The sequence below is a fragment of the Tachypleus tridentatus genome, chromosome 3 (assembly GCF_004210375.1).
Source record: "Tachypleus tridentatus isolate NWPU-2018 chromosome 3, ASM421037v1, whole genome shotgun sequence".
In the NCBI taxonomy this organism is placed as follows: Eukaryota; Metazoa; Arthropoda; class Merostomata; order Xiphosura; family Limulidae; genus Tachypleus; species Tachypleus tridentatus.
This window is the reverse complement of record NC_134827.1, coordinates 47,210,505-47,238,288: the sequence shown is the minus strand read 5'-3', so window position 1 is coordinate 47,238,288 and position 27,784 is coordinate 47,210,505. Positions and strand designations below refer to the sequence as shown.

Sequence of the window (27,784 nt, the reverse complement as noted above, 5' to 3'; positions counted from 1 at the left end):
TACAAATAATGTTGAAGTTATATAAGTTCCAACTCGGGTGAGATGTTGTAAGCCTAATGGGTATTTGTGTTTCTCTATTTTGTAAACGAAGTGAAGTAGAGTCTCGTTCAGATAGAGAATCAATAAGGTTAGCCTTCAATACTGAAAATACAGGGTAAGTATTACCGTAACGCTAAGTTTAAGTACTCGCATAAAAGTAATTTATAAAAGTAATTTAATGTAACGATAGTTTAGTCTGACTGTATCGTACTAGTAATATGTTAGCTTACTAGGTCCTAAGCCTACGTCTTGAAACCTGATCCTAGTGGGGATTTCATACCAAACCATTAAATAAATGTGAAAAAAATTGTGGTCTTGATACAAATTCAGAATTCGGATTTCATGTTTATTAAAACTGTCTTCGACCAAGTATTTCACGTAATGGACAGGCTATTCTAGTGAGCAAACCTTTAAGATATAATTTACGAGCGTTAACATTATTAGCTTAACCTAAATTAGAAGTAGACCATATCTTAAAACGATCGTTTATCTGGTGAGTTTTCTTATGCCTAACTTTCTCTGAACGTGTAAGCGTTAGGATAATTCTTTGGTGTTTTCTTTATAAACTTGTTTGCATTGTTTATTAACAAATCCGCAAACATATCTGAGTTTTAAAGTAAGGCTGGTAATAACTGCTGGTTTGTTTTCATCCATCATAGTACTTGAGTTTCTAACGTTTTGTTGACCAACCAACAAATGAAATGGGTAGAAATACACGATAGTACCATATTAGCATTGAATATTAATTAGAACAGGGGTGTGCAACATTTTTCGTCGGTGGGCCGTATAACCAACTTCATCAATCAAGCGGGGCCACTTAAAAAACAAGCTTATTCGTGTACATGCACAATAAATTAAAAAAAATTCTCAAAATGCAAGCAATAATTTTATATTTTTGCATGAGTGATCATTTTAGTGCGACACTTGAAATTTAGAGTCCTTGCAGAGCTTGTCAATATCAGCTTTGACAGAAGTGGTTGCCACTCTTAACTGACTGGTCAAATGTTCATCAGTCAGCTGACTTCTACATTTGGTTTTGATGAGCTTCATTTTGGAGAAAAATTGCTCACAGCAGTAGGTGCTACCAAAAAGGGAGGCAATTCTTTGTGCATGACGGGACAAATTGGGAAACTTTTCACGTACACAGAGTTTGTAAAGTCTAGCAAACTGTTTTCAGAGAATTTCCTTTTAGTGTCCATGTCAGCCTGCAGTTCAATGAGTTCCACTTGGCAATCATCAGGACTGTCTTCCACTGCCAAATCAAAAGGTTGAGCGAACAATTTCAACCTAATTTCAGTTTGTCTGAAATCTGGAAATCTGTTTGCAAACTCATCACGCAGCTTTTGTACACTGGTTCCATATTTGGTGCAATCCAGATTAGGAAATTCCAGTTTCCTGGTTGCAAGACATGTAAAATGGGTCAATATGGCTCTTCTCAACTGAACCTGGAAAAGTTCCAATTTCTTCTCAAAACCACAAATATGCTCAACTTATTCACAAGTTGACTTTTCCCTTGTAGTTTTAAGTTTAAATCGGACAGATGCTGTGTAATGTCTGTAAGGAATGCTAAGTCATTCAGCCAGTTCTCATTGCTCAAGAAGTCCACATTCTGACGTTTGCTCTCCATGAAGAACTTAATCTTCTCTCGCAGATTCCAGAATCTCTTCAAAGTAGCAGCTCTACTAAGCCAACGTACAGCAGAGAAGTACAAAACATCTGAATACTCACTGTCCAGCTCATCTAAAAAAGTTTTAAATTGTCGATGATTTAATCCTCGTGTTCGAATATAATTTACGCATTGGACGACATTTTTCATGACTTCTGCAAAATCCAGAACTTTGGTGCACAAGCTCTCTTGGTGAATAATGCAATGGCTTACAACTACGTCTTGTGCTCCAATTGCAGTTAGAAATTTCTTGGTGAATCCATTTGTCCTACCTGTCATGGAAGGAGCACCATCTGTTGTAACACCACATAATTTATAAGGATTCAGTTTAAACTTTTCTACAACCCTAAGCACTTGTTCACAAATATCCTGTCCTGTGGTTGTGGAGGAAAGGCTTGCCATATCTAAAAACTCTTCGAAAACATCAAAGCCTGCAGTAACAGCTCTGATGAAAATGACAAGTTGGGATGTCATTGATATCAGTGCTTTCATCCAAAGCCAGACTGAAAGCTTCACACGAATTCAATCTCTCTTTCAAAGTTTCTTTGATGTCCTCTGAAAGATCTTTTGTCCTGCGTGAGACAGTAAAGCGGGAAAGGCTAGTTTGCTCCACCAAATATTTTTTCTCTGGACATGCATATTCTGTGAATATTGTTAAACAATTTTAATAAATTCTCCATCACTGAAAGGCTTTCCTTTTCTGCCATACATTCACAAAGCTTAAAACTCAGTTTTGTCACCAGTTCTGAATTTTTCTTGAAAGTGGTAAAACACCTTGTTGCTTTTCAATGGATGTTTTAAATGTTCAATTTTGTCCTTTCGTGCCTGACCAACAATTTCATCAAACTGGGAGGAGTGCTTAGTTGCGTAATGTCGCTTAATATTGTACTCTTTCATGACTGCAATTGTAGTTTGACAGACGAGGCAGACAACACCTTGATTATGTGGGACAACAAGATATTTTGTGCACCATTCACTGTTGAATAACCTTCCCTCATCATCAATTTTTCGTTTCTTAACTGCTGACATTTTACTAGCCCTGAAATCAAAACAAAAATTATTCTCACGAAAATAGCAAAGTAGAAAAAAACATAGAATTTATTTACACATGGAACCTCTTATGGACAGAAACACATGTTTCTAAATTGGCATCCCGATCATAGCCTTCCGGTACTTAAATTAATTGAGAATAGCAAAATACAGTGTGACCTCGCCTATTCGCGGCCCCGCATATTCGCGGGTTATGCGCGAACTGCGTTTTTGTAGGTCACAGAGACTGAAAGGGCTTTTCGAGGAGATTTCTGTTGTATTTACTCAATCAAGCCGTTTTATCAATTGTCGTCTTCACCAAACAAGATTGGACTGCTATTGGCTGACTGCCTCAGCTTCCCAACAACGCAAACGGCAAAGCACAGCCCGGTAACGCACGGTACAATTTAGTGAAATACATAACAGCATGCAATATTGCTACATTATTACTGCATCAATGAGTATAAGTATCATTAGTGTTTGGGAAGCATTTAATATAGTATATAATCGCATACATATACGTTTTAAAACTGCGTCCAATATTCGCGGGAGGGTAAAGAACGTAACCCCCGCGAATAACGAGGTCACACTGTACATAGAATCAGATGCATCTGAAAGCAAAAATTTTAATAAATTCAGTAAAGTCACAACAATATGCTAAATAATAATCAATTTACCTTCAATCTCTTGTATTAACTGTAAAAGGTAAAATTTTCACCAATAATGAATGACGGACAGCAGAGGTTAGGGAAAATTGTCGCCAGCGGGCGAAGGCGAGGTTCAGGACATGACGTTGAGTCGTAGACAATAGTGCTAGTGCACGTCACCTATTCATGCCCTAAGGAGGCCGACCAATCGAATTCGGCCTGCTCCTCTCTAGCAAAGATAATTTTAGAAGTTTGTCGAGTCGAAGCCTGGGAATCCCGTAGGATCGATGCTTTTAAAAATATTCCATTTGCGTTGGATTACAGATCAGGCCACATGGTTAGATTACAACAACTAGGGCCACACTAAATGGCTTGGCGGGCCGGGTTGTGGCCCGCGGGCCGCCTGTTGCACACCCCTGAATTAGAAGATACTTTATGGTTTGGTTTCAAAATATGAAAACTTTTTATTTCACATTATGAATTTTTAGCGTCTAAAGAAGGCTGGGAACTGAACTTCTAAATACTTTAAAAACGTAAAGATAAATGTAATGTAAACACTTGTTAACTGTGTGGCTCAGTCTTCTAACTGGAGACCGACTATTGGAAAGGCATTAAATAGGTTAATTTCATAGTTTGTGGAACAGTTTAATATTTAGTTAACTAAATTATAAAATATGTGGCACTCTATTTAAGTGTCATAAAACACAAATTGACAGTAGTTTACGCTTGCATCTTAGTTTTGTGGATATCTTGTATAGCTCTTGTTAGGGTAAATTATAATAAGGTAACAAGCAAGAACAAACGGTTTTTCGTAACTTGTGTTCAACCATGGTCATTGACTGACCTCCCAACTGCAGTTTAACAAAGAATCGTAGCGTTGTTCGAGTTTCACTGTACCACTACCCCATGTATATAAATTACACATTAATATTTCTCTGTTAAAACTTTGGTTAATTAAAATAATTTTAACAAAAGTTAAACAAAAGCCACAGGGTTTTGCTAATTTACGGCGCTATATAAACTAGTGTAATTGTTAACTTACTGGTTCATAAACGTTTGGAAAATATTATAGGTATGGCTCTTGAAAGGATGGATGCACTTCAAAGGTTGAAATAAATGGAGCAGAGATGGTAATTTTATAACAGTATTCGATATCTCTGTACAGAAATGTTGTTTACTCACAAGCCTTACGTCTGAAATAAGCTGTTAACACCCTAATATTAATGACATGAATGCTAACCCTAAAGCTCAGTGATGTCGAGAAACCCACTTGTTGAGAAATTTGAACGTTGAAAAACGGCTCGTTTGAGCCGTTTTTGCATATAAATAACCCTAAAGCTGTTTAGACGTATCGTTTAACATTCGTCAGGTGCTAGTATATTTTCATGAGGGTTATGATAAAAATTTTCTCATCTATTTTAAGGCTTCTACAAAAGTTAAAATATATTTTAATGTAATTTTGTTGAGGAAAAAAAGTTAACTATATTACGAACAATAACTATTTAAGTTGACAAGTTGTCAATATTGTGCACAATAAAACTGGTATATTAAAGTGTTGAATGTTTTGTCTTGAGTGAATTTATGAGAATGTTAGTGAAATTATATTTTATGTTGGTCATTTTTTTTCGTTTCGTACCATCAGTTTTGTTTAGGCCACGCTCACTCAGGCTTCGTGCGAGTTTGTATTTCAGTTTAACATGGAGAGCATGGTTTTTTCAAACTACGCTCCATGGAGCCTTTGGGTTCCACCATAGTTATCTGGGTCTCCGCAAGGAAATTTTAGAATGTTAAGTTTTTTCCTAAAACTATAAAATTGGATTAGAATACGCTGTACACAAGTAAAATATATCTTCAATATAACACGTTTATCACGTATTGGGCCTTTTAATATTGTATTATGCCAAACATCAGGCGATTTTACTAAGTTCTAACGGTGAAAGTGTTAATACAGTCTCAATTAATATCGACGGGGGCGCCACTGATTGCAAGTAGATATGGTGCCATCTAAAGACCGCAAGCGTCATTGGAGATACAAGATAGGCTCATACTTGTATGAAACATCGGTCAAATCTGGGTAGTGAGGCCAACTGTCTTTTTTAAAATCCAGATCTGATATTAGCGGCTAAATATCGAACGAAATGAAATGACGTCATAGCTGAAACTTCTCCAAATTTGAACATTGATTCAACTAAATACCGTATCAGTTTCAAACTGTATTTTGTATGACGTATTCTTGTATTTATGACGATTAGTGATTGTTAGGTTCGGTTATATTCGTGAACTTTAATTACAAACTTGGTGCCAATGGGCTTTATGACGTCATGTTTCATTTCGTTCGAGGTTTAGATGCAAGTCAGATCTGAATTAATATTTTATTTGGATTAAAATTTATTTTAAAAAATACAAAAATTGTAAACATAACAGGTTAACCTTTTCCTTTAAAGATATATTAAAACATAACAGGTTAACCTTTTCCTTTAAAGATATATTATAGCGGCCTATCTTTTCTACCACAAATCTTTTTCTGACTTCGTTATGACGACACTGATATTAGGTCAGCTTGTCATCGTATAATGTATGATAAAACCCCAGTGCTTGTATACGTTTTCATTAAGAGGCTACTTTGTGTTTGAAAATGCTTTTGAAGTGCCAAAGATATAAGGCCGAAGGTCGCACCAAACATGCTTGCCCTTTCAGCCGTGTGGGCGTTATGATGTGACTGTCAGTCCCCACTATTCGTTGGTAAGAGAAGCCGAAGAGTTGGCGGTGGTTGACTAGCTGCCTTCCCTCTAGTCTTGCACCCCTACATTAGGGACAGCTAGCGCGGATATCCCACGTGTAGCTTTGCGCGAAATTCCAAACTAATTAATTAGTTGTCACCATTATAATGGATAAGTGGTGAATATTTGTAATAAATCTGATACGAGTAAAAACCTTTTTAGGCCTAATAACATATTTTTGAGCAAACATTTTTACTGCATACAACTACAAAGGCCAAACTTACAAACAAGCTAAATATTGAATATGTGCACTTACGACTAACAGCTATAACTCCCAAATATTCAACTACTTTGAACAGAAGCAAGCCCATCCAAGCCACTAAAACTGTACATTTTAACAGAAGCAAGCCCATCCAAGCCACTAAAACTGTACATTTTAACAGAAGCAAGCCCATCCGAGCCACTAAAACTGTACATTACTCTTGTAGAAATGTTTAATGTGAGCAAAAGTAAAACATTTTATTTTTAATAAATTTATATTAATAAAGTTTGAAGTAAACTTTATCTGGTGCTTGTGGCCGATTGTTTTTATTTAATGTGTTTTTATCATTTTATCAAGAAAATGGTTTTTTCTGAGGCATCGCAGGTCTTAAGTTTGAGAACCCCTGATCTAGAGAAGTACTACATCAAAATGAAGGCTCGTGCCGAGATGAACGAGCCTGTCGCTGAATGAACAACGTAGTTTTTCCTTTTTAACCTTTTATTTGTGCATTTAAATTCGGGGAAGTGCTGAGTAATTACTTGTAACTGAAACATTTCAATTTTCAGTGTATTTAGAAGAGAACTTGTTAATAGTAGATACTTGGAGTCGTTGTTTTGTAACTTAACCTTTGACCTCTACCTCTTTTTTTTTTTATATAAAGTCTTGGTTGAAGTTACAGAATTCTGGGTTAATTCGGTTTTCTCTCTCTCCCTGTGTTGGTTCTTTTATATAGTTGTGGGATCCTTGTATCAATACAAGAATTGTTATAATCGTAAGTAACTCTATATACATTACTGTTATTTATCCTTAGTATTATAGTTCTTGTTAAAGTTGACGTATGGTTACCATAACATTTACATCTAAAATCAGTATATTAGTTAGGAAGACAAACCTACGTAAGAACCTTCGACAAGTGTGCTCCAATCAAGCCAGTCAGGTTGATATCGTCAAGAGACAAGTCATAAAAACCATACATCGGCGATAATTTTCCAAATGTATTTCTGATTTTGGAGTTTCCTTATTCTTACTCGTTCTTCGGAGAAATAAGGAAATTTAAGTTTGTCATTTTATGAATATATGTTCATAAACTACATTAAATCATGATTTATTGTTGTCACTGAAGTACCTTGACTTCCGCTAGGGGTAAGACATCTTGTAGTCAACAGTTGAACCCGTTGTTACGTTCGGACAAATCTTCCATTTATTACGTTACGTATGTTAACGTATTAACAACTTGGATAACCGAAATATGAATTTTGAATTTAGTAGTTCAATATATAAATTTGTTTGTCAAGAAGAATGATACAATTCCCTTTAAACACAAATTTTAATATATAACCAAAAAAACAATACGATTTTATAGCAACTGTCAATAGTTGCTACATTATAATGGCCTACATACATCAGCTATTACTAACTTGCACACACTTGAGTTCTCTATACGGTCTGGAACTGGATGTTTTATCCATGATCCAGGTCCACGATGGGCAGACGCTCTTTTCCATGGCTAATAGTAAGTTGGTAAACTACCAACTCTAGATTCTCTTGAGAATCATTCAAACGTTACAATATAAGTATCTAGGTGTCTTCTATAGTAGCTGGACTTGATAAAACCAAACACTTAGTATTGCAATATGAATTCATAAGTGTTAGTTGTTTGTTAAATTTTACTTTAACATTACAACAAAATTTATTATAAGTACTCTTCTATGACTTGTATCAGACTTCACCACGTGTCACATGTAAGATGTTTGTATTTAAATATAATTTCAAGAAATATTAGTTTTCTAACTGAAACCTGACAATCATCAATATTGCATCCAAACTTTGAAAAATATTGTGTAGAGGAAGAAAACTAAATATTAAACTCGTGAACATCATAAAGCGAAGGAAAACTGAATACATTTTAACGCCAGATCAAAATGAAAGGATATGTGGCAGTGAACAGGCCTGAAGTGTGTACAAGATCCAAATCTGTCCATTAGTCAACTTGTGTAACAGGTGGAATATAAATTCGTAACTCCAACGTTTTAAGTTGGACTTCATTTCGTAAAGGATTTTGTCACGATGTTTAAACAATGTAAAATCTTAGTTCTAGGACAAAGATTTATTTAGCATTTCGCATGCGTGTTTAGCGTCATCCATTGTTTGGGTAGATTTCTCAATTTTGTGAAACATTAGACCATGTTTATTTCACATAACACATTAATCTGTTCCTTCTGTTTCTATAAACTTCAATCTTAAACCGTGCCTTATGAATTTAAGTGTTCAAACGAAAATGGTCTCGCTGATAGTGTACTGAGACTAAAGTGAAAATCCTACCACAGTAATCTGCATGACAATAAATCAAACTGATTCTACGCAATGGTGTGGATCCAGATGGGTGACACTATATCACTAACTCAATGTCTCACTGATTCTTGTATTTATAATCTACTCTGATCACTTCCTGAATTTGGTAGATTCTTGATGTCAAACTTGAACTTCGATTATCTGAGGGTAATTTTTATAAACGTGATCTTAACGCCCTCTAGCTAGCATCAGAGTTAAAACGCTGAAAATATAGCTCTCAAAAATAGAAACTTCAACGTATATCACTAGAAATATTAAATTTATTAATTAAGAAGTTTATCGCTACATGTAAACCGTTATTTTATGTTCATTCAGTACCGCGAGTTTCGGTGATAATGGTTTTCCTACTATCTTGTACACTGTTAATCCTATCATTCTAACATACAAAACTTCACCCTCCAAAGTAACCGTGGTTCTAATCAACACAGGTTTTAGAACACGTATACCACCAACTTTCCTTCATTCTTAGTGGTGGGTTTGACTCTATGAAGTCACTGCTGTAATCAGAAGTGAGCTCGAACTAAGGCTTCTCCGCAGACTCTGACAACGTCCTATCTTGCTCGTTTATTTGCTGTCGTTATGTTTTCTCTCTGGGTTTTAGGGTTCATTGTGAAGAGGTAGGAGGTATAGTTATATTAACGTTTTAGTGTCTTAGAATTACCAAATCTCTCGCATTTCGTAACTTCTGCTGTTGAAGGCCTACTGTCACTCCTATCTTTAGTATAGAACAAGGTAATGAGTGTTCGGAACGAGGGTGGATGGTGTAATTTTGAAAATAAACATTATTGTGACAGTGTCGTTACTGACTTAAACTGAACAATCTTGACAAGATGTTAATTTAAAAATACTTCGTTTTAAATATGACAACTTAGTTATATACATAATTGTAGGTAGTGGTTAAGTATCAATATTTAACGTCTGGTATGTGGTTTATCCAAGTATTGATTGATCGAACAAAGTCTCTGAAAGCTCGTATTTTGTAAAGTTAGCATTTTCACAGCGTTTACTAATGATGCAAACTTGTGATTTTGTTTGCTTATTTCACAACGAAATGTACATTATAAAAATTATCATAGAAACATTCCAAGGTACTTTAAATTTACCTTATACAAATAATGGTTCTAATTATGAAAGTTGGTTGAGGTCGGGCACATAACGAGGTCTGGACAATATGTTATGCAACTGTACAATGGTGTTGACAGAGGAATTCGGTGACTGCCCGTAAACACTATCCGTTACAAACTGTGTACTCCTAAAGTAAAAGCTTAAATAGTAGTTTGGAAGTCTAAATATGTTCGTATTGTACAGTTACACGTAAGTTCAAACGTGTATACTTCAGTTTATTGTAAAAAACCATTGTTTGAGTTCATCTATGCGAATGTAAACTGGTTTGTATCCGTACATATTGACCAAAATGTTTAGCACGAATTTTCAACTCTAGTATAGTTTACCTTGTATACGTTTATTCACTGTAGTCTTAGCTTGTTATAAGGACTTAGGGCAGACAGTGCTATTTAAGTATAAAACATCTTATTTTATTCTACTCCATTAAGCAATACAGATGTTCTCTAATGGTGTTTATACCTATATTAGTTGTATTTGTATATTATTGTCCGTAGGATTATTTGACGATATCACACGCATATGTTTTGTTTTTTATTGGTCAATAATCAGAAGTTGTGCGACTCGAGTGTTTGCATCATCAGTAAGGGTTATACTATATAATAAAACTAAAGTATTAACCTATAATTCACCTTCAGGGTTATTCAGGGTACTTGTGTGTCCTCTATCAGTTACCGAGTCTCTTCATAACCACGTTTCTCACCCATATCTAACAGGGGTAATGTTGCTGAAAGGTTTAACTTCAAATGTGTAAGTACGGCCTTCGTTACTGGACACTTTCTACCGACTTCCACATTTCCGGATACTAGTGTTTAAGCCTTAATATGACACTGGAAGAGAACTGGCGATCGTTAACTTGGTCCATAGATAACACTTGGACTTTCTTAAAACACGAATAAAATGTGGGCTTCCACGAAAATAAAAGCATGACGATGGGACCCGGCATGGCCAGGTGGTTGAAACACTCGACTTGTAATCCCAGAATAGCGGGTTCGAATCCCCGTCACACCAAATATGCTCGCCCTTTCAACTGTGGTGTCCTTATAATTTGACGGTCAATCCCACTGTTCGTTGGTGAAAGAGTAGCCCAAGAGTTGGCGGTGGGTGGTGATGACTAGCTGCCTTCCCTCTAGTCTTACACTGCTAAATTAGGGACGGCTAGTGCAGATAGCCCTCGAGTAACTGTGTGAAATTCAAAACCAAACTTGTATGAATAAGCATTTTTAAATAGCTCCATCTTTGTCCAAATGATAATTTAAATCTTGTTCTAAGCTTTATTTTATTATTGTTCTATAACTTAAGTAAAGATTTCAAGTAATCAAACGTTTAGTTCATTCTATCTTAAGTGCTGTATTTAGATTGTTAGATGTATTTGATTGGTACGTAATGATTGGACCTCTTCCAATAATTAAACTTAGCTCCGTATAAAAGCTGGAAATTTTGGTTTTGCTTATGAAACTAACTCGTAAATATTTGTCGTAAACTTATCGATAAAGTTGCTATAATTCTATAAATGTTTTCTTATTACTGAAAACATAACATTTCAACAGTGTCTGAGCAGTGTCCACATGTTTATACCAAGTAACTTAACAGTTTAACAAATGTTAGCTACGTAATGTGTATATAAATAACTTATCCTATACATGCAATATGATTCGTACTCTCTGTATTGAATATATGCCACTGTCCCCAGTGAAGTTAACATAGGTACTTATTTCTCTAGATAATAAATGTGTAACTCTCCATGTTTTCTCTTTCGTTAACTCTCTCACACGTGTTAATCTTTGAAAGAAAAGTGAAAACCTGAAATGGATAATGAACATGCGTTATTTCTAAGTAGCAGCTTTATTTAGAAACAAACTTTTATTCACAACAATCGACAATTAAAGAAACTGATTTAAAACTTAAACATTTGATGGTTTACCTCGCAGTTCTACGAACGATTACTGTTAAACGGACCAGCCTTTACAATTCAACTGTTTTGGATAAACGCGTATCTTGACTGTAATTAATGGAAAATTTTCTAGCTTATCTAAGATAAGCTGTTTTCTCCTAGCACGTGGTAAATCAACTCCTTTTATGAAAAACAAATTAACTCAAGTAAAGACACGAGTATTTAAAAATTTAACCAAATGTAGTCTGTCGTTTCTAGTATATACTTCAATATGGTATTTCTATTAAATATTTTGATATATAAATGTTGAACCTTTGCAACAAAATAACTAGGGTTCTGTTGATGCGGGTTGATGATTGGCTTCCAGTTGACCTTTAAAATGTTTGTCTTGGACGCGATGGACAAGATTCTGTATTGTGGATGACCCGTAACTGTTATCTTAGTTTTCTAACATGGGTGGTATAGAATATCGAGCCTGTTACCTATCTTTAATAAAACATGGTTCACGAATAATTTAACACAAAGTTTTGTGTGTGACAGGTGAAGTGGTTTGACATTTTTTTTTTTTTAAAGAACAGTTTTTTATAGGTATCATTATGAATGATAATAACACTTTAATTTTGAACAAGGACACTTCTATTTGTAAAATTGTTTACATAACACTTTGTTGTTTTCTTATTGACAATGTTACGTTCCTTCGCATATTTCTGTATTAAAATCTTATCATACAAAGTAACATTTTGTATTTTATGTATCATATTTTATCTGGTGTATAGTTAATCTTTATTCATGTCTTTCTATAATATTGAACCATCTATCTTCTCGTCTGCTTTTACAGTAAATATTTGTTTTCAGTGTAAACGTATGATATTGTGCGACATACCGAGCGACTTGTTCTTTGGAATAATTGGCCGCGTATTTAGTATTCGTGTCTTTTTTTAGACGTATACCACCGGATTCTAAAATAGACACCTTGTCTTGTGAGAGTGTGGAGAGATGTTCAGTTGGAAGGTGTGTGTTCTTGTCTTACTGTGTTCCGTTGTTGTATGGCATCTGAGATGGTCTTTACGTCTTTGGTAAGATGTCTTTTAATTCATAGGAAGCGCTACCCTTATTGTGTACGGATTCTAAAAGGGTTAACTGTACATCAAACAATACATTTTTGGTAGATGCTATACTTAAGCCGTTATTTAGTGTCGCAACATTAGTCTGGTGCCTACTATACTAACTATGTTAAGGGTATGTAGACCGAAGGTTAGCCTTACAACAGTACATTATTTTAAAGTCTTGGACTCCCTGTACAAAGATTATTGTGATAAGTTGAAGACAAACGTAAGTGCAGTAAAGATTTAAGTGTCAACTGATTGCTACGTGCAGTTTTGAATATAAGTGATGGAGTGTTATCACTAGTGTATTAGTGTTAGCCATCTGTTTATTTAAATACTTTTAACATGGTTTATATTTCAACACATCTAACCAACCTGTACACACTTTCGATAATGATACTCTGATAATGGCTAAATCCCCTGTTCGTTGAATGGTATATTTAATCATGGGTAAATAATTACTTCAGTATCGGTTGGGTAGGCTGCTCAAAGTTACAAATGTGGTTATGAATATAATTTATTTTAACCTGGGATGAATATTTTTACGATGTTTATCAGAAAGTTCCAATCGTTTAAGTTTTTCATTAAAAGTTAATTGATCATATCTTATTTTTGAATTGTACGTTAACGTTGAAGACAGAACCGGTGTCTGTCTAATCTTAAACACTAAATTTATCTTTGGAAAATACTGGTAATAGTAATATAATTCTATTAATCAGTACACACATGAAGCACCCGTTGATTTTTATCTGAGAAATACAATTTTGATACTAGTCTCGGTGGAGTTACTCTCTCTACAATAATCTACTTTCGATGTACCTTTTGTAATTTCACTCCAGCCGGAGAAAGCGCGTGATTCCAGATGTTAAGTAAGCAGTTGCGCGTTGTCTTGGAAGTTGTCCAAGTGAAGATGCTGAAAAAATCAAAACTTTAATTCTTACGGATGTGTAAAGAGGAAATACTGGGTCTTTAGCTTCCAACTTATTACTTGAATAAATCACATTTTCACATGTTTTGTTCATGAACCATATCTGAATTAACTTCATTATTTCTTATTAATTCATTGTCGTATTCTTAATTGTTTTCCTCAGTAAAAAGTACTTCGTCTTGTTTCATTACGCTTTCAAAATGATTATTGCATATTGGTGATAAAATACCACGTGATACCTCTCGACGTATCAGCTATCCCCCATCATGCCTTGCACTCCTTGTGTAAACTGCTGTACAAGGGAATAACTGAAATTTGCTCTTCAGGGACAACTTCTTTCAAGAACCAAACGAGAGAGAATCCAAAATGGTGGACGAGGTAACCATGGAGAAACTGGAGGCTGGCTTCCAGAAGCTTCAAGAAGCAAGTGATTGTAAGTCTCTGGTGAAGAAGTACTTAACCAAGGATGTTTTGGAAAAACTGAAAAATAAGAAGACAAAGATGGGGGCGACCCTTCTAGATGTCATCCAGTCAGGTATTTAACTTATAGTTGAAACCAAACAATGTACAATGTTTTTCTTTATGGTTACCGATTCTTCTAAACTTCTCCATTTCAATTAAAACTATACCACTAATGGTAGGATATTTTTAACATCTAATTCGTTTTTGTACTAGAACTCGTATTTCTTTGTAAGTGAACAGACTTAGAGAAGGCGGTGACGTAATTTCGCATTTATTAACATATTTTGAAACCCGTGGTAAAACAACAAATATTTGAAGTTGTAAACTTGTGTACCTGAAGACGTTTCTAAATTTTTTAGGTTTTTTTTTTAATTCAAGATTATATTCTTTCCCACATAAAGCAACTCATGACAAGCCGTTTGTTCAAAGCTATTCGATAAATGCTGCATAAAGCGCTTGTTTTATATAATTCAAATGTGCGGGCTGTTTGAGTGTGTGATTTCTAAATGTAAAGTATAGGGTTACTTATAGGTATTCTCGGTATTTACCCGTCTTCCTCTTCTAAAATCGATATTTCTAACGTCCAGAAATATCTGTGGATTCGTTGCTATAGCAACGCTGGTGCAGCTTGTGCTCTGAAATGACGTTCAACATCCTCGTGCTGTGTTTATAAACCCTTTAATGTATCCACACACTAACATTGAAGCTTCTGTGTATTGTACATCTTTCCTATTAGTCCACGTATCTCTACAGACACGTCCACTTAAAGCCTGTTATTTTTATTTCACTTCATGGAATGAACGTTTTAATCGGGTTTGCATGTCTTCGCGTGCATCTCAAACTAATACATCGATGTACACGGAAAGATGGCAAGTCTGTATGGAACAGCCTTTATCAGGGTTGATTTAGATTCTGGACCCATTTCTAAGTTTTTATACATTATGATGAACCAGGAAACTGTTGATTAGGGTTAATAGTTAGTCAGATCTGTACCAAGTTTCGTGGACACAACGTTCACACTACTAGACACATTACTAGAAATGGTCCGGTTTTGTCCGAATTCTCCTTTGTGAAATTCGGCGTTATTCAATATAAGCACATTTAATCTTAAAGCAGCGACAGGACTGGTTATCTCTGTAATAAGATTGTTACGTATCTCTTCCTAAACCACTGGAAACCCCATCTTAGTATCGGAGGAATCGTCTCGGCCTCGAGACTTGTACAAAGACAAAGTATTCACTCATCCATTTACAGAACCCAGAGATTTTCCGAAAACGGATCCTACATTTGACACTTTTACGTTAGACCACGTGAATAAGTAGCTATACTAATTATCACTCGCAACTTTAAAGAATTTAAATGGTATAATAGCGGACTTGTCTGGTTGTAAGCCTACGGGTTATTCAAAGGTCTCTTGTGTGCAAGCTTCAGTTAACGGGTTTCATTTCGTTGCTGAAAAACTGACCATAGTTGTTACTCTTGTTTTCCGCCTAACGACCTATTTTAAATTTTTTTTCAGAGATACGTAACTGTCGGTCATCTTTTCATCTTGCGTGTTCTTTTCCAAACCACGCGTAAGGTTGATTATTCATTTTAACATTAGTTTATAAACCTAAACATTCGTTTCGACATTTTAAAAATAAAACTACAAAATTAAAACTGTTGAAAGAAGTTATTTCAAGTAAATATTCACTATTTATAGGTTTGAACGTTTCGGAATAGCTTATTCCATTATTAGCGAAATCTAAAAATGTGTTACAAAGATGGCTATTGTACAATGTGTGCATTGTTTTAACTTGCAGTTTCTCCTAGTAACTAAATCAACTAAATTTTTATATAACTGTAGTTAAAATTCTTTTGTATACCACACTTTTCAACTATCGCTACCAAAATAAGTTATTCCGATCCTTGTAAATAACACTTGTCATTGTCAAACGGTTTTCTAAATAACTGTAGTGAATATTTAAATCTACGGATAAAAATAACCTAAAGGTCCTTGTTCTCACAAGGCTGCTATCAAATTATATTTGTGGCGTAAGATAAACTTTTATAATGTCAAGGTCTAGTTACAGTGAAGAACATCGTGTAACACCGCTAGCTAACGGCGGTGTTACGGTGAAGAGCATCGTGTAACACCGCTAGCTAACGGCGGTGTTACGGTGAAGAGCATCGTGTAACACCGCTAGCTAACGGTGGTGTGTGTGTGTGTGTGTCTACTTATTACCTTCGAAGTTTTACTAGCCTTCACTACCAAGGTTTATCATTTTGTCTGGGATACGACAGACAGCATGGATTATGAGTTTTAAGTGTTTGTAAGAACGATAGTTTAAATGTATTATCAGAGGCTATTGTACATCTACCTCCTTTAAAATATTAGATATCAAATGAAATGGACTTTAATTTATTGCAGTCAGGTCATGCACAGCGCCATGTGGTGATAATCAGCTTCCTTATAAATCAGACTAATTTATCTGAGGTATCAGTTATATCCACACACACACACACACACACACACACACACACACACACACACACACACACACACACACACACACTTTATTTTTTAATCACTACTCGCCATTTTGTGTAAATTGTGTATGCTTTTAGTTATGAGGAATGGTGTCCGCTGTGAAACAGGTTGACATGTCTCTAATATTATAGACTTTATTATGACACTGTTCCACACATTACTGGTATACAACTTTTGTTTCTGGCTTCGGTTACTGTTTGTTCAAGTTAAGAACGTACGATAAAAAAGAAGCCGTATATAACAAACTGCCAACTCAGCGTTACCAAAGCTAACTATAAATGTAACTTTTCCGTTTTCATTGTAGCTTAACAAAAGCGAATTTATCCGGTTTCACTTCATTTTCACATCACAAGTCTAGAAGGTAATGAAACCTAAAGCTGCTACACGTCAGTGAACGTTAACACTAATATTACAACTAAACCTCGTGTTTTCGTTAACCATATCACTAATGTTATTACTTACTACCTTATATTACGTTTTACCTTTTTAAATAGTCAAAATATTATACTGTTACATTTAAAGTTTCGTGTTGGGTAAAAAGTTTTCATATGTTTCCTGAAGTTTTATTCACCCTTGGTTTAATAATTTTAGTTCATGTTGTGACCTGTCGGTCAGTCAGCAGTTTTTATTTCTAATGTTTATAATAGAGACTGGTTAAATAATTATACCGAATTGTTTATTCGACGTATTTTGTCTCGGATTGTTTTATTAACAAACTTAATGTTTATCGAATTCTTATTCACAAAACTGACTTTTTTCGAGAGTTATATCGAAAGTCAACATATAACTAAACTCCTTAATTATATACTAAACGGCTGGTATTGATAGATGGCACAAATAGAGGAGCGAACTCTTAGTGCCTTCTGTACCCATATCAGCCGTTTTTAAATATGCAATTTTCTCTAAGTGGATTTTCCCCTCATCACGGACTAAACTCGTTAGATGCCTCATTTTGTGAGAATTTTCAACAAGATGGATACTTAGTTTCTGGCTTTACGAACTATAAATCGTCATGTATCAGGTGGAGAGAGGGCATGGCCATCAGTGCGTTGCCAATTCTATGGATACAGGTCCGGCATGGGTAGATAGTTAAGGTGATTGAGTCGTAATCTGAAGGTCGCGGGTTCGAATCCCCGTCACACCAAACGCGCTCGCTCTTTCAACCAGTGGGCGTTATTGTGATGGCTAATCCCGTTATTCGTTGATAAGAGTAGCCCAAGAGTTGGGGGTGGTGGTGATGACTAGCTACCTACCCTTTAGTCTTACCCTAAATTAGGGACGGGTAACGCAGATAGCCCTCGTGTAGCTGTGCGCGAAATTAAAAAACAACAAAGTTATTTATGCAATAACAAGTCAGGTAGGTGTGGATTTATTACCTAATGCTTTACCACCACCCTCTTACTGTAAGTCTCGCTTATCTATTTCTCGATAAAACTAATTTATGGTTAAACAAAACTGTTCACGATTAGGATTATAGACTCGCATGACGTGGGCGTGTAGCTTACTTTACAGTAAAGTCGAGTGGTTCTTAGCATTTCTAAGTAAACAGCCATATACAAATTACTTTGATAAAAACTGCTAGAAACTTGTTTATATTCCAAACTATGTACGGTAGTAGTGTTGATGTGTATTTTGCATATTTTAGTTATGTATAACTGGAATCTCGTCAGTTTGATCTTTCGAGGTTAACGTTAGTGTGAGATTTCATCTTAACCTTCGACACTTCGAGCAATTTTGTGATGAAATTAGCGTCGAACAGTACGGAAAATGTATTACTTTACTTTAAAATATTAAGATAAAAAACAACTGTTCACCTAGTGGTTTGCCACGAGGTTTGGTTTTGAATTTCTCGCAAAGCCAGAGGAGTCCTTGTAAACGCATAAAATAACTTCACAACAATGTTTAGGCCATCATCGAGTTAATGTTATATCTCCACCAAATATTTATTCCCGTTTCTGTCAATAGTTAAAAGTACTAACCTTCAGTCTATTATTCACGTTTAATGTAATGTACTAAGCGCAATAATACATCTATGTATATTTATAGAAAGGCTTAGTTCATAAACTAATAGAAGGATGTTCTTGGTGTATTGGCTTAACTTGCACGTAGCAAAACTTGTATGAACTGTTTGGAACCACTTACCAGTTGATGAATAAGACTTGTTGATAGTGTACAGAGTGGCTCTGAGGGACACTCCCCCTCTTTCTGAGACTTGTTGATAGTGTACAGAGTGGCTCTGAGGGACACTCACCCTCTTTCTTGGAATACTTGAACTAATCTCACATTCTAGCTTCTGTTTTAAAGTTTAAAAACCAACTTGATGTTGTGTACAGGTGTGTATTAATTTCACGTTTCGTGATTCTATTAATAGCAATGACGTAACGGTGTTTTTTCTTCACTCGTGTTTATTTTGAAGACGGTGAACTCGTGAGAAGCGAGTATGAATAGCTTTAAGACAGCTGTGAGAAATCATCGCCACTGTGTTAATTCTGTACAGTATGAGATCTTAATGTCTTTTGAACTTGGAATGTATTCTAGCCCAAAGGTAGAGCAACTTTGGAGACATTTCGTGTATTGCACGAGAGTACCAGTATATTTGTATAATTCATAATCTATGATAGTACCAAGGACTCGAGTACGTCACGTGCTATAAATTAATATTTGGGTTTCAGAAACTAGTGAATAAAACCGTTAATTGTAATAGTTTATCAATAAGAGGAACAAATAATGTACTTCGCTATCTGTTGTATCCAGTACCGATACGGACTTTCGTTGAATTCCAACGCTCACCAGGCCAACACGAATATGACGTGCATAAAAATGGCTGAGGAGCTACTTATAAAACTAATGCAAGTGTTTTGAGTTTGTTTAATTTGTCATATACGTGGGTGTGTATGGCATGTTTTTATCTTCACCTCTCACATGCCCCGTACAAACATAGAACGAGGAAACCATCACATAAATGTGTTCTGTTCTCGAGTTTCACTGTTAATAACTTGCTTTGTCTTTTACGGTCCGACTTGGCCAAGTTGTTTAAACACTAGACACGTAATCCAAGGGTCACGGGTTCGAATTTCCGTCACACCAAACATGCTTATCCTTTCAACCGTGGGGGCGTTACTTTACAATTAATCCCACTATTTGTTAGTAAGAGTAGCCCTAAGAGTTGGCGGTGAGTGGTGATTGACTAGATACCTCCCCTCTATTCTTACATTCCTAAATTAGGGACAGTTAGCGCAGATGTCCCTCGTGTAGGTTTGCGCGAAATTTCAAAAAAATTGTTTGCATGGACTGATAAAGCTGTTAGGCCTCTTGTATTATTGCACGCGTGTGATTTGTCTTGGTCTGTTTTGGTAGCGATATGTTGGAATGACGTAAAGAAAGTGCCAGAACCAATTGGAGTAGATTTGTGAAATTTAATTTCAAATTAAGGGACGTTGAATATGAATAATTTCTAAACTTAATGTTTTTATGGATGCATTTTTCATCGAATATTAACGATATGAAGTTAATAAAATTAGTTTTTCAATAATTAATGAATTCTTAATCAGATTTTAAAACTGAATTGTTGTGGTGGTATTCTCTGGTAAAGTTGGAGCAAAAAAGTGTCAGCAGATTTGGACAGGTGTTCGAGTCTTGCACTTTCTGTCGGTTCGTTTTATTCTCTGCACTACAAGTGTAGAACAGTTTCTTATGCTACATTGATAAATTGAGAAATGAAGATAATTGGTCAGCTTCTAAACTGTCGCTGTTGAAATCTTCTTTTTGAGCAAAGGAAGGTCTTTACAGAACAAAACTCTGGTATTATACCTGTCTTAACCTGTTAAGTGAGGTTAAGGTCCTAGTGCAGTATCCCATACTTCTTGGTTACCTGCATTAGTGATTAGTTCCTTTACGAAAGTGTAATGAGAAAATTACGCTTATTTCGTACTAATATGTAAAATGTTCTTAGATTGTGTCCCCACGCCTCAAAGTAACGCAAACACTCAACCCTACCCCTAGATATCACCCATGCATCCAGAAAATGACACAAGATTTATTCAGTAAACAACCTGTGTATAATGGTGTCGAATTTATTCTTAGCCATAGGCGAAGTTTATTATAAGCTTGTATTATTGCTGTCCTGTTCGCAAGGGCTTTAACCACCTTTAGAAATATCTGTATTAAAATGTACGTAAATATTGTATCTTGTTACATCTTTGTGTGAATTTTATAATGTAGAGAAATTCTTTATCGTGGTTAACATGTACGCGTACTTCCTATTTAGAACCTGTACCCGTGCAAGTCTACAATGTTAACCACCCATATTCACTTGCATCTGATATATACTAACATATATCAACAAGCTATCGTTTTCTAAGCAACATATGTACGGGATTAATCGACTTTTAAACTAGATTGATAACGTTACATGAAATAAAGGTCCTTTACTTATTATCCGTTAAAATTAATATACTTTGAACTTTTTGACGGCGCGTCCTGATACATTGTTTGCCCAGTCAGTTCGCCTTTCTACTAACTGATATGAAATTTAACTGATTTGGTAAGATTTTTTTTGGTGTCAACTGTAGGTGGGTGGGGGTGTATACTTCTGTGATCGACCATTTTTCGTGACGATCGGGAAGTTCGGGTGTGTTTACTATACGTACGAGAAACGACTTCTCGTATGTTACGAGACTTGAAGAAACTGCCCCTTATAACACCGAGTAACTTTCTCTGGTCTGTGGTACTCCATAGTGTTGCGAGAAAACTTAAATGTATTGACACAATGGTGTGTATTCCAACACTGATAGGTTACAACGTTTAAAGTTTGGCCTTCGAGAGAACGAAACTAATTATATTTGTAAAAGAATTCTCACTGGTGTTGTTTCAATACGACATTGTGAGGTTTTCAAGTATTGCATATTAACAAAAGTTTGAAAAAAATTCTGATTTTTCTGCCACTAATGACTGATAGATTCTGTTAGTCGTGTCACTTGACGTTGAGTTAATATATTACAGGAGTGCAATATATTACAGGAGTGCACCTACACTTTAATGAAGTGTTATTTAAAAAACTCGTTAGTCTTTGTCGACGTGTAGAAGTTCGATATAACATCAACAACCTGGCCATTTCACATATAAATTACTGTGTATTATGATACTATTAAAATGTAGTCCACTTTTAGCGCGTGCTTTATGTTTCGTGTCAGTATATTCTTTCTAGTGTAATATTCCGTTAACAATGTTTACCTTTTTTACCATAAATGTTGTTTGTTCTGATTTTGTGTAATTGTTCCCAATAGGAGTTGAAAATCTGGATAGCGGTGTTGGTATTTACGCTCCTGATGGAGAATCCTACACCGTCTTTTCTGAATTATTTAATCCAGTCATCCAGGATTACCATGTTGGATTCAAACCGACAGATAAACACCCACCTAAGGATTTTGGAGTTGTTTCCACTATGGTTGACCTGGATCCTGCCGGAGAGTTTATTGTTTCCACCAGAGTGCGCTGCGGCCGGAGCCTTGAGGGATATTCTTTCAATCCTTGTCTTACAGAGGCTGTAAGATATTGTTCTAATAATAACTTGTTTTGTACTTTGTCACGTACGGTAATAAGTGTCTTGTAGGGAAACTTTCTGGTAATGTGTTCTAGTTCTGACAGAAGTCTTACTATCCGTTAATAGTACGTTTTAATTATGTTAATCTAACGTTTTAGAGCTAATTATCCGTTTAGTAAAATATTTATTTTTAGTGGTTATATAACACTACTTTTAATGTGTTAATAACAACTATAACAACGCTATTTTCTTATGTCATTTGTGTGAACCAGTGTTAAATTATAAGTCACTTAGTCTCACCGGTAGAATATTCAGTTTCTAAAGTGTTTAAGTCGCTTATTGAGATGTACCATAACTAAAGTCAGCACAGATTTATCAAAGGGAAATACTACGTAACAATTTTATTGTTATAGAGTAAACGATATGATTAGCTACTTAAAATCACATCGGTCGATGCAGGTGAAGATTAGTTGAATTTCATTGTAAGGTAGTACAATGTTATTAATGGAGTCTACCTGACCTGGTACCAGTAGTACCAGTGTAGCTCAAGGGATACGTTGGGCTCATGCTTGTTCTTTATATTATGATATTGATACATAACTAGCGATGACATTAAGATCTTCCGTATTTCAGAGACGGATATTACATGACTTGAAGTTAATAAACTTATTTTAACCGCTTGTTTGGTATAAATGACAACACAATGGTTTTCCTCAGTGGGAGGATAAATCACGTTGCTACTAGTAAAGTCTATATAATTTTAGGGTGTATTTACAAACATTGGTTACAAGTCAAAGGTAAGTCATTAATTAGGCCTCACTTTCTATACTCTGTATAGACCAATTCCTTCCCTAAAGAGGGACATTGATTTATTGGAAATGGTTCAGAGTAACTAGGATGAACCTCGGAATGAGGAGGTTAACTTGTGTAGACACCTTTAGTAGTGAAAGATCGAATTTTAAGAAACTATTTTATATATCCTTAAACTAATTATGTAACTTGTTTTTAAGTGCTATACCTTGTTCATGTATCTACAAATTATACATGTAACTCTGCACGAACACCGTTTGGCCGATATTAATTTGTCATCAGAAAGTAAAAATACCAGTTCATGGCACAATAAATCACGTGATTTAAACAATGAACGAATCGTAATCGCGAAACAGTCAAATTATCGTGATCACGGTGAAAATTGAACTTCTGAATCCGTTTTGTGTCGTGGTAGATTGGGAACGGACCAATAGAAACTGCCAGACCCTAGTATGCAAGTTTATATATTAACTTATATTTAATGTCAGTGTATATTAAAACATCTTTTAATGTATTACCATTCTAAACATATTAAGTTCAAGAGGTCGATTTGATAATAAAGCAAACCTTCATTGTTCATGAAAATAATTCCACTTGATACAGACATTAGTGGTTCACTTATCTGTTACCTAATCGTTGTAAAATACAAATTTTTTCATATGGATAAGGTATACAACCACAAACGTCATAAGTAAATGCGCTGTTTAAATAATGCATTTAACAAAGGTAGTGATATTAGGTCACGTGAGTTTAGTTTAAGTTAAAGTAATAAACGTTTCATCAGTCATTGGGTTTTAGTTTTTGTATTTTATTCAGTATGTCAATATAGCCGACCTCATTTGAAAAGAACTGTTGTATTCACGTCTTTCTGGTGTTTCGTAAATTTCTATATTTCTTGAGGTAAATTAGGCCTTGGTTCACATTAAGTTACACATGTAAATCAGGAATATAATTGTATTCCTTGAATACCTTTTTAAATGGTGCTGCCATCTAGTTGTCAATATTTTAATATAGTACCCGAATTTCTTGAAATGGACTTAAGCTTTCAAATATGCGTATGGGTTCTGTGATGTAGGTGATATTTAACGGAATAACTTTATTTACAAAACATCTGTCATATTTTCAATTAATGTTGATTACAACATTTGAATTATTGTCAGTCTAAATGTGCACATGTTAGACCAACATACATTAGACTAGTTAAAATGTCTTTGTAAATACCATATTTACGTTAGTATTTTGTCCAAAACTAGCAGTAAACTTAATTACAGGTTTCATTAAAAATTTTAAAGTTTTGATAACTATTATACACCCAGTTCTTTTGTAGAAAGGGTCAGTTTTTCAAAAGGTTAATTATAACTTGTTAAAGACGTTAAGTGTCGCCCCAAGTCTAACATATACGTGCACCGCAACTCAATGCCACTGTTAATATACTTGTGGTTGTAGAAAAATGTTTTTTCTTTTCGAGAAAGTGTTCCCTTGCGGTAAAGTAAACACGTCTAAGTAAATTATGCATCGTAGTTCACAAAAAGTGGTCACGTTCGCACGAGACACTGACACCATGTTGGATGTTGAAGGCTGCGGTTACAACCCAACAAAATGAATCTCGTCGTATGATGTGAAGACTGGCCTTGTATTTTTTGCATAACTTAAATTTATTGGATAATACATTGTCTGTATGGGCAGAAATAATCCAAATGGTGCACGAAGTCCTGGAACATCACTTTCAAATTGTTATTCATCGGTGAAAAGCTCAATGTTTTTTTGTTTTTTATATACACGCGCACACACTGTCCTTTTTACTTTCATGGGGGGGGGGAACATTCCGTCTTGTACTGTCGACGAACACTAATTGGTACAAAACTCAATCGTACATATTCAACACTGCTTGCTATTCTTATTGGAGAACCAGAGACTAGTAGATACATCGAAAACGTTTCGTTTCACATATTCTTGGATGTATCCCAAAACGCTGCGTTTATGAAATAAATGCGACTACGTCACGCTTGAATTACTTAAAACAAATTTCGTACTGCAACCTTTACGTTCTTTAGTAATCTAGACTCCCCTTTGTGGCTTAATCCGTCAATGATTGGTTTTAACCTGTCTTACCCTAAGGGATGACTATCATATTGTACTACTTTCTGCACACTGAAATCTAGCGATGACTAGTTTTGCTAAAACTATACTATATTTGCAATTCCATTGTATTTTTTCAAGTAAAGGGGTGTTTTGACCTTCACTCGGTTAACTTGAATAAAACTATGTACCTTGTAGCAATACAAAGAAATGGAAGCCAAGGTCAGTGAGGTCCTGGGTAGCATGGAAGATGATCTTAAAGGAACCTACTACCCTCTGACAGGGATGGACAAGGCGACGCAACAGAAGCTCATAGATGACCACTTCCTCTTCAAGGAAGGAGACAGGTAAGGTTGACCTCGTAATCGGTACATCACAAAAATGTATTCTATACAAATTATTTGAACTGACGTAAATAGAAAGTTGTTTTACTTTAATTTTGACCTCCAGTTGTTACGAGAACATCTTTAGACTTGTGCTCTTATCATAACCCTGCTTTATTCGTAAAGATTAATTTGTGGGATTAAATTGTCTAATAAATCAACCAAAACGACTTTATCAGATCCGTGTAAGATAAAGTTTTGTGATTATACAAGGTTCCTTCAAGCAGCCAACGCGTGCCGTTTCTGGCCGACGGGTCGAGGCATTTTTCACAACAATAACAAGACATTCTTAGTGTGGGTGAACGAGGAAGACCACTTGAGGATTATTTCTATGCAGAAAGGTGGAAACTTGAAACAAGTCTACTCTCGACTAGTTCAGGTAAGTCCACTCTGGACTTTGGTCTCTATAAATACCTCTAACAAGAATACCACGAAAATAAATTTTCTTACAATTTAAATACCATTGTCTTGAAGCACTCATTGTATCCGATCTTTTGTGACGTGTTTTATATCAATTTCCTACAAATAAGGAACTTGTTCTAATATAAACATTTCTATTTTCCTAAACCTTTATTGCTTTAAAATATCTTCAGATTGTCTAATTTGTGGGTTGTGTTTTCTGAAGTAACGTTACTGTTATGTCTATTCTAGGCTGTAAACAGCATAGAATCTAAAATTCAGTTTTCCCATGACGACCGGTTGGGATTTTTGACGTTTTGTCCGACGAACCTGGGGACTACCATGAGGGCCAGTGTCCACATCAAACTGCCAAAACTTTCCAAAGACCGGAAAGCTCTGGAAGAGGCATCCACTAGGTTTAACCTTCAAGTGCGAGGTTTGTTTCCTTCAATGTACACAAGAATATTTCGGTCAAATTCAGTTGATGCTTTCTAATCAACGTTCTAGTGACGTAAGAACGACTGTTTCTAGTTTTCACAGTACTTAGTTTTCGGGTATTAACAGTTTTTATGAATAACGTTATCTGATTGACTGCTACCGTAAGACCTGACGCACATTTACTGATAACAGTAACAAGTCGAGAAGATACTTTGTGACAGGTACGAACTAACTCAAGTGAACTTTAAACTCTTAGTTAATTTGTTTCTGAATTTAATAAAATATCTGTTAGGAAACTAAAACTATTTCTTTGATTTCAGGCACTCGAGGTGAGCACACGGAGAGCGAAGATGGGGTTTACGATATATCTAACAAGAGACGATTAGGCCTAACGGAATACGAGGCCCTTGTGGAGATGCAGAACGGAATTCTAGAGTTGATAAAGATGGAGAGAGAAGCTAAATGAGCATCTTTTAATGCAAACAAATTAAACCAATATTAACTCTCCTTTAAAGGTGACTTGTTTCCTTTTCTCAATTTGAGGCTTCTGTGCTTGGGGTACCGTATTGCACGTGCAAGGCCTGTTGATTCTATTCTAACTAGTTCTTTAACAATCTAGCCAGCACTGTTTTCTATTTACGTTAATCAAATATGTGATGCTTAACCAGATTTGTTTGTCAGAATTTGTTGTTCAAGGTAAAGGAAATAAAAAAAACATTATACAAATCACTGGTTTGATGCCGAAAGGGCAAGCTAGTACTTAAAATCAGATGTGAGGAAATAGCATTACATTACATTCTATTGATAGCTTCGATTGACAGGTGCGATGGAATCTCCTATTTTAGTTTGCCTTATTAAGTTATGTTTAAGTTCTAACGCCTGATCAAAAATGTTGCATGTAAACAAATATCAAACAAATACATTATTTAAATTGACTTCGACTATCACTTTATAGATGGCAGTAGCATCGCCTATTGAACCTTATTTTTACTTAATTGCGGTGTTCATATAGTTCTGAATTTATTTTAAATATAACTTTAATCCGCACAATAAGTAGGTAACTTTAGAAATGAAGCAAATGTCTTCAACCGAGAAAAACATAATCTAATTATAGTTTGTACAGTTGTGGATATCTGTGCCTTAACCTTTAAACAAATTTACAACTGACTGTGGCTGCTACGCTGGTTACCTTTCACATTAAAATCTATAATGCGAATTTGTTTATGGTGTGTACAAATGGATTAAGTTCACCATGTCGTGTTTCTATATCTACTGATACAATAGCATGGTTTTCTGTAACTTCCTGGTACACCACAAAACGTACGAAGCTCTCGTTTCGGGTACTTTAAAACACTTTTCAATAATTACTCAAAACG

General features: G+C 35.3%; 1 protein-coding gene across 3 annotated transcripts; it reads left to right on the top strand.

The window, feature by feature from the left end:
- On the top strand, nt 1-27,134 carry LOC143246796 (arginine kinase-like). Of its 3 annotated transcripts, none has more exons than XM_076493950.1 (7): nt 1-154; nt 14,092-14,300; nt 22,043-22,302; nt 25,387-25,535; nt 25,785-25,950; nt 26,223-26,406; nt 26,729-27,134. In XM_076493950.1, exons 1-7 carry the CDS (start codon nt 57-59, stop codon nt 26,872-26,874), a joined length of 1,212 nt encoding a protein of 403 aa, XP_076350065.1. In that variant the 5' UTR covers nt 1-56; the 3' UTR covers nt 26,875-27,134. The 3 variants fall into 3 exon arrangements, with proteins under 3 accessions (XP_076350065.1, XP_076350067.1, XP_076350066.1); XM_076493952.1 differs by lacking the exon at nt 1-154 and adding an exon at nt 9,175-9,332; XM_076493951.1 differs by lacking the exon at nt 1-154 and adding an exon at nt 12,674-12,807.
- The last annotated feature ends 650 nt before the right edge of the window (nt 27,135-27,784 follow it).

Coding starts and splice junctions, on each gene's coding strand:
- LOC143246796 (XM_076493950.1), top strand. CDS start 57: ATGGGTATTTGTGTTTCTCTATTTTGTAAACGAAGTGAAGTAGAGTCT. Junction 155..14,091: donor TTCAATACTGAAAATACAGG/GTAAGTATTACC, acceptor TTTGCTCTTCAG/GGACAACTTCTTTCAAGAAC. Junction 14,301..22,042: donor TCTAGATGTCATCCAGTCAG/GTATTTAACTTA, acceptor TGTTCCCAATAG/GAGTTGAAAATCTGGATAGC.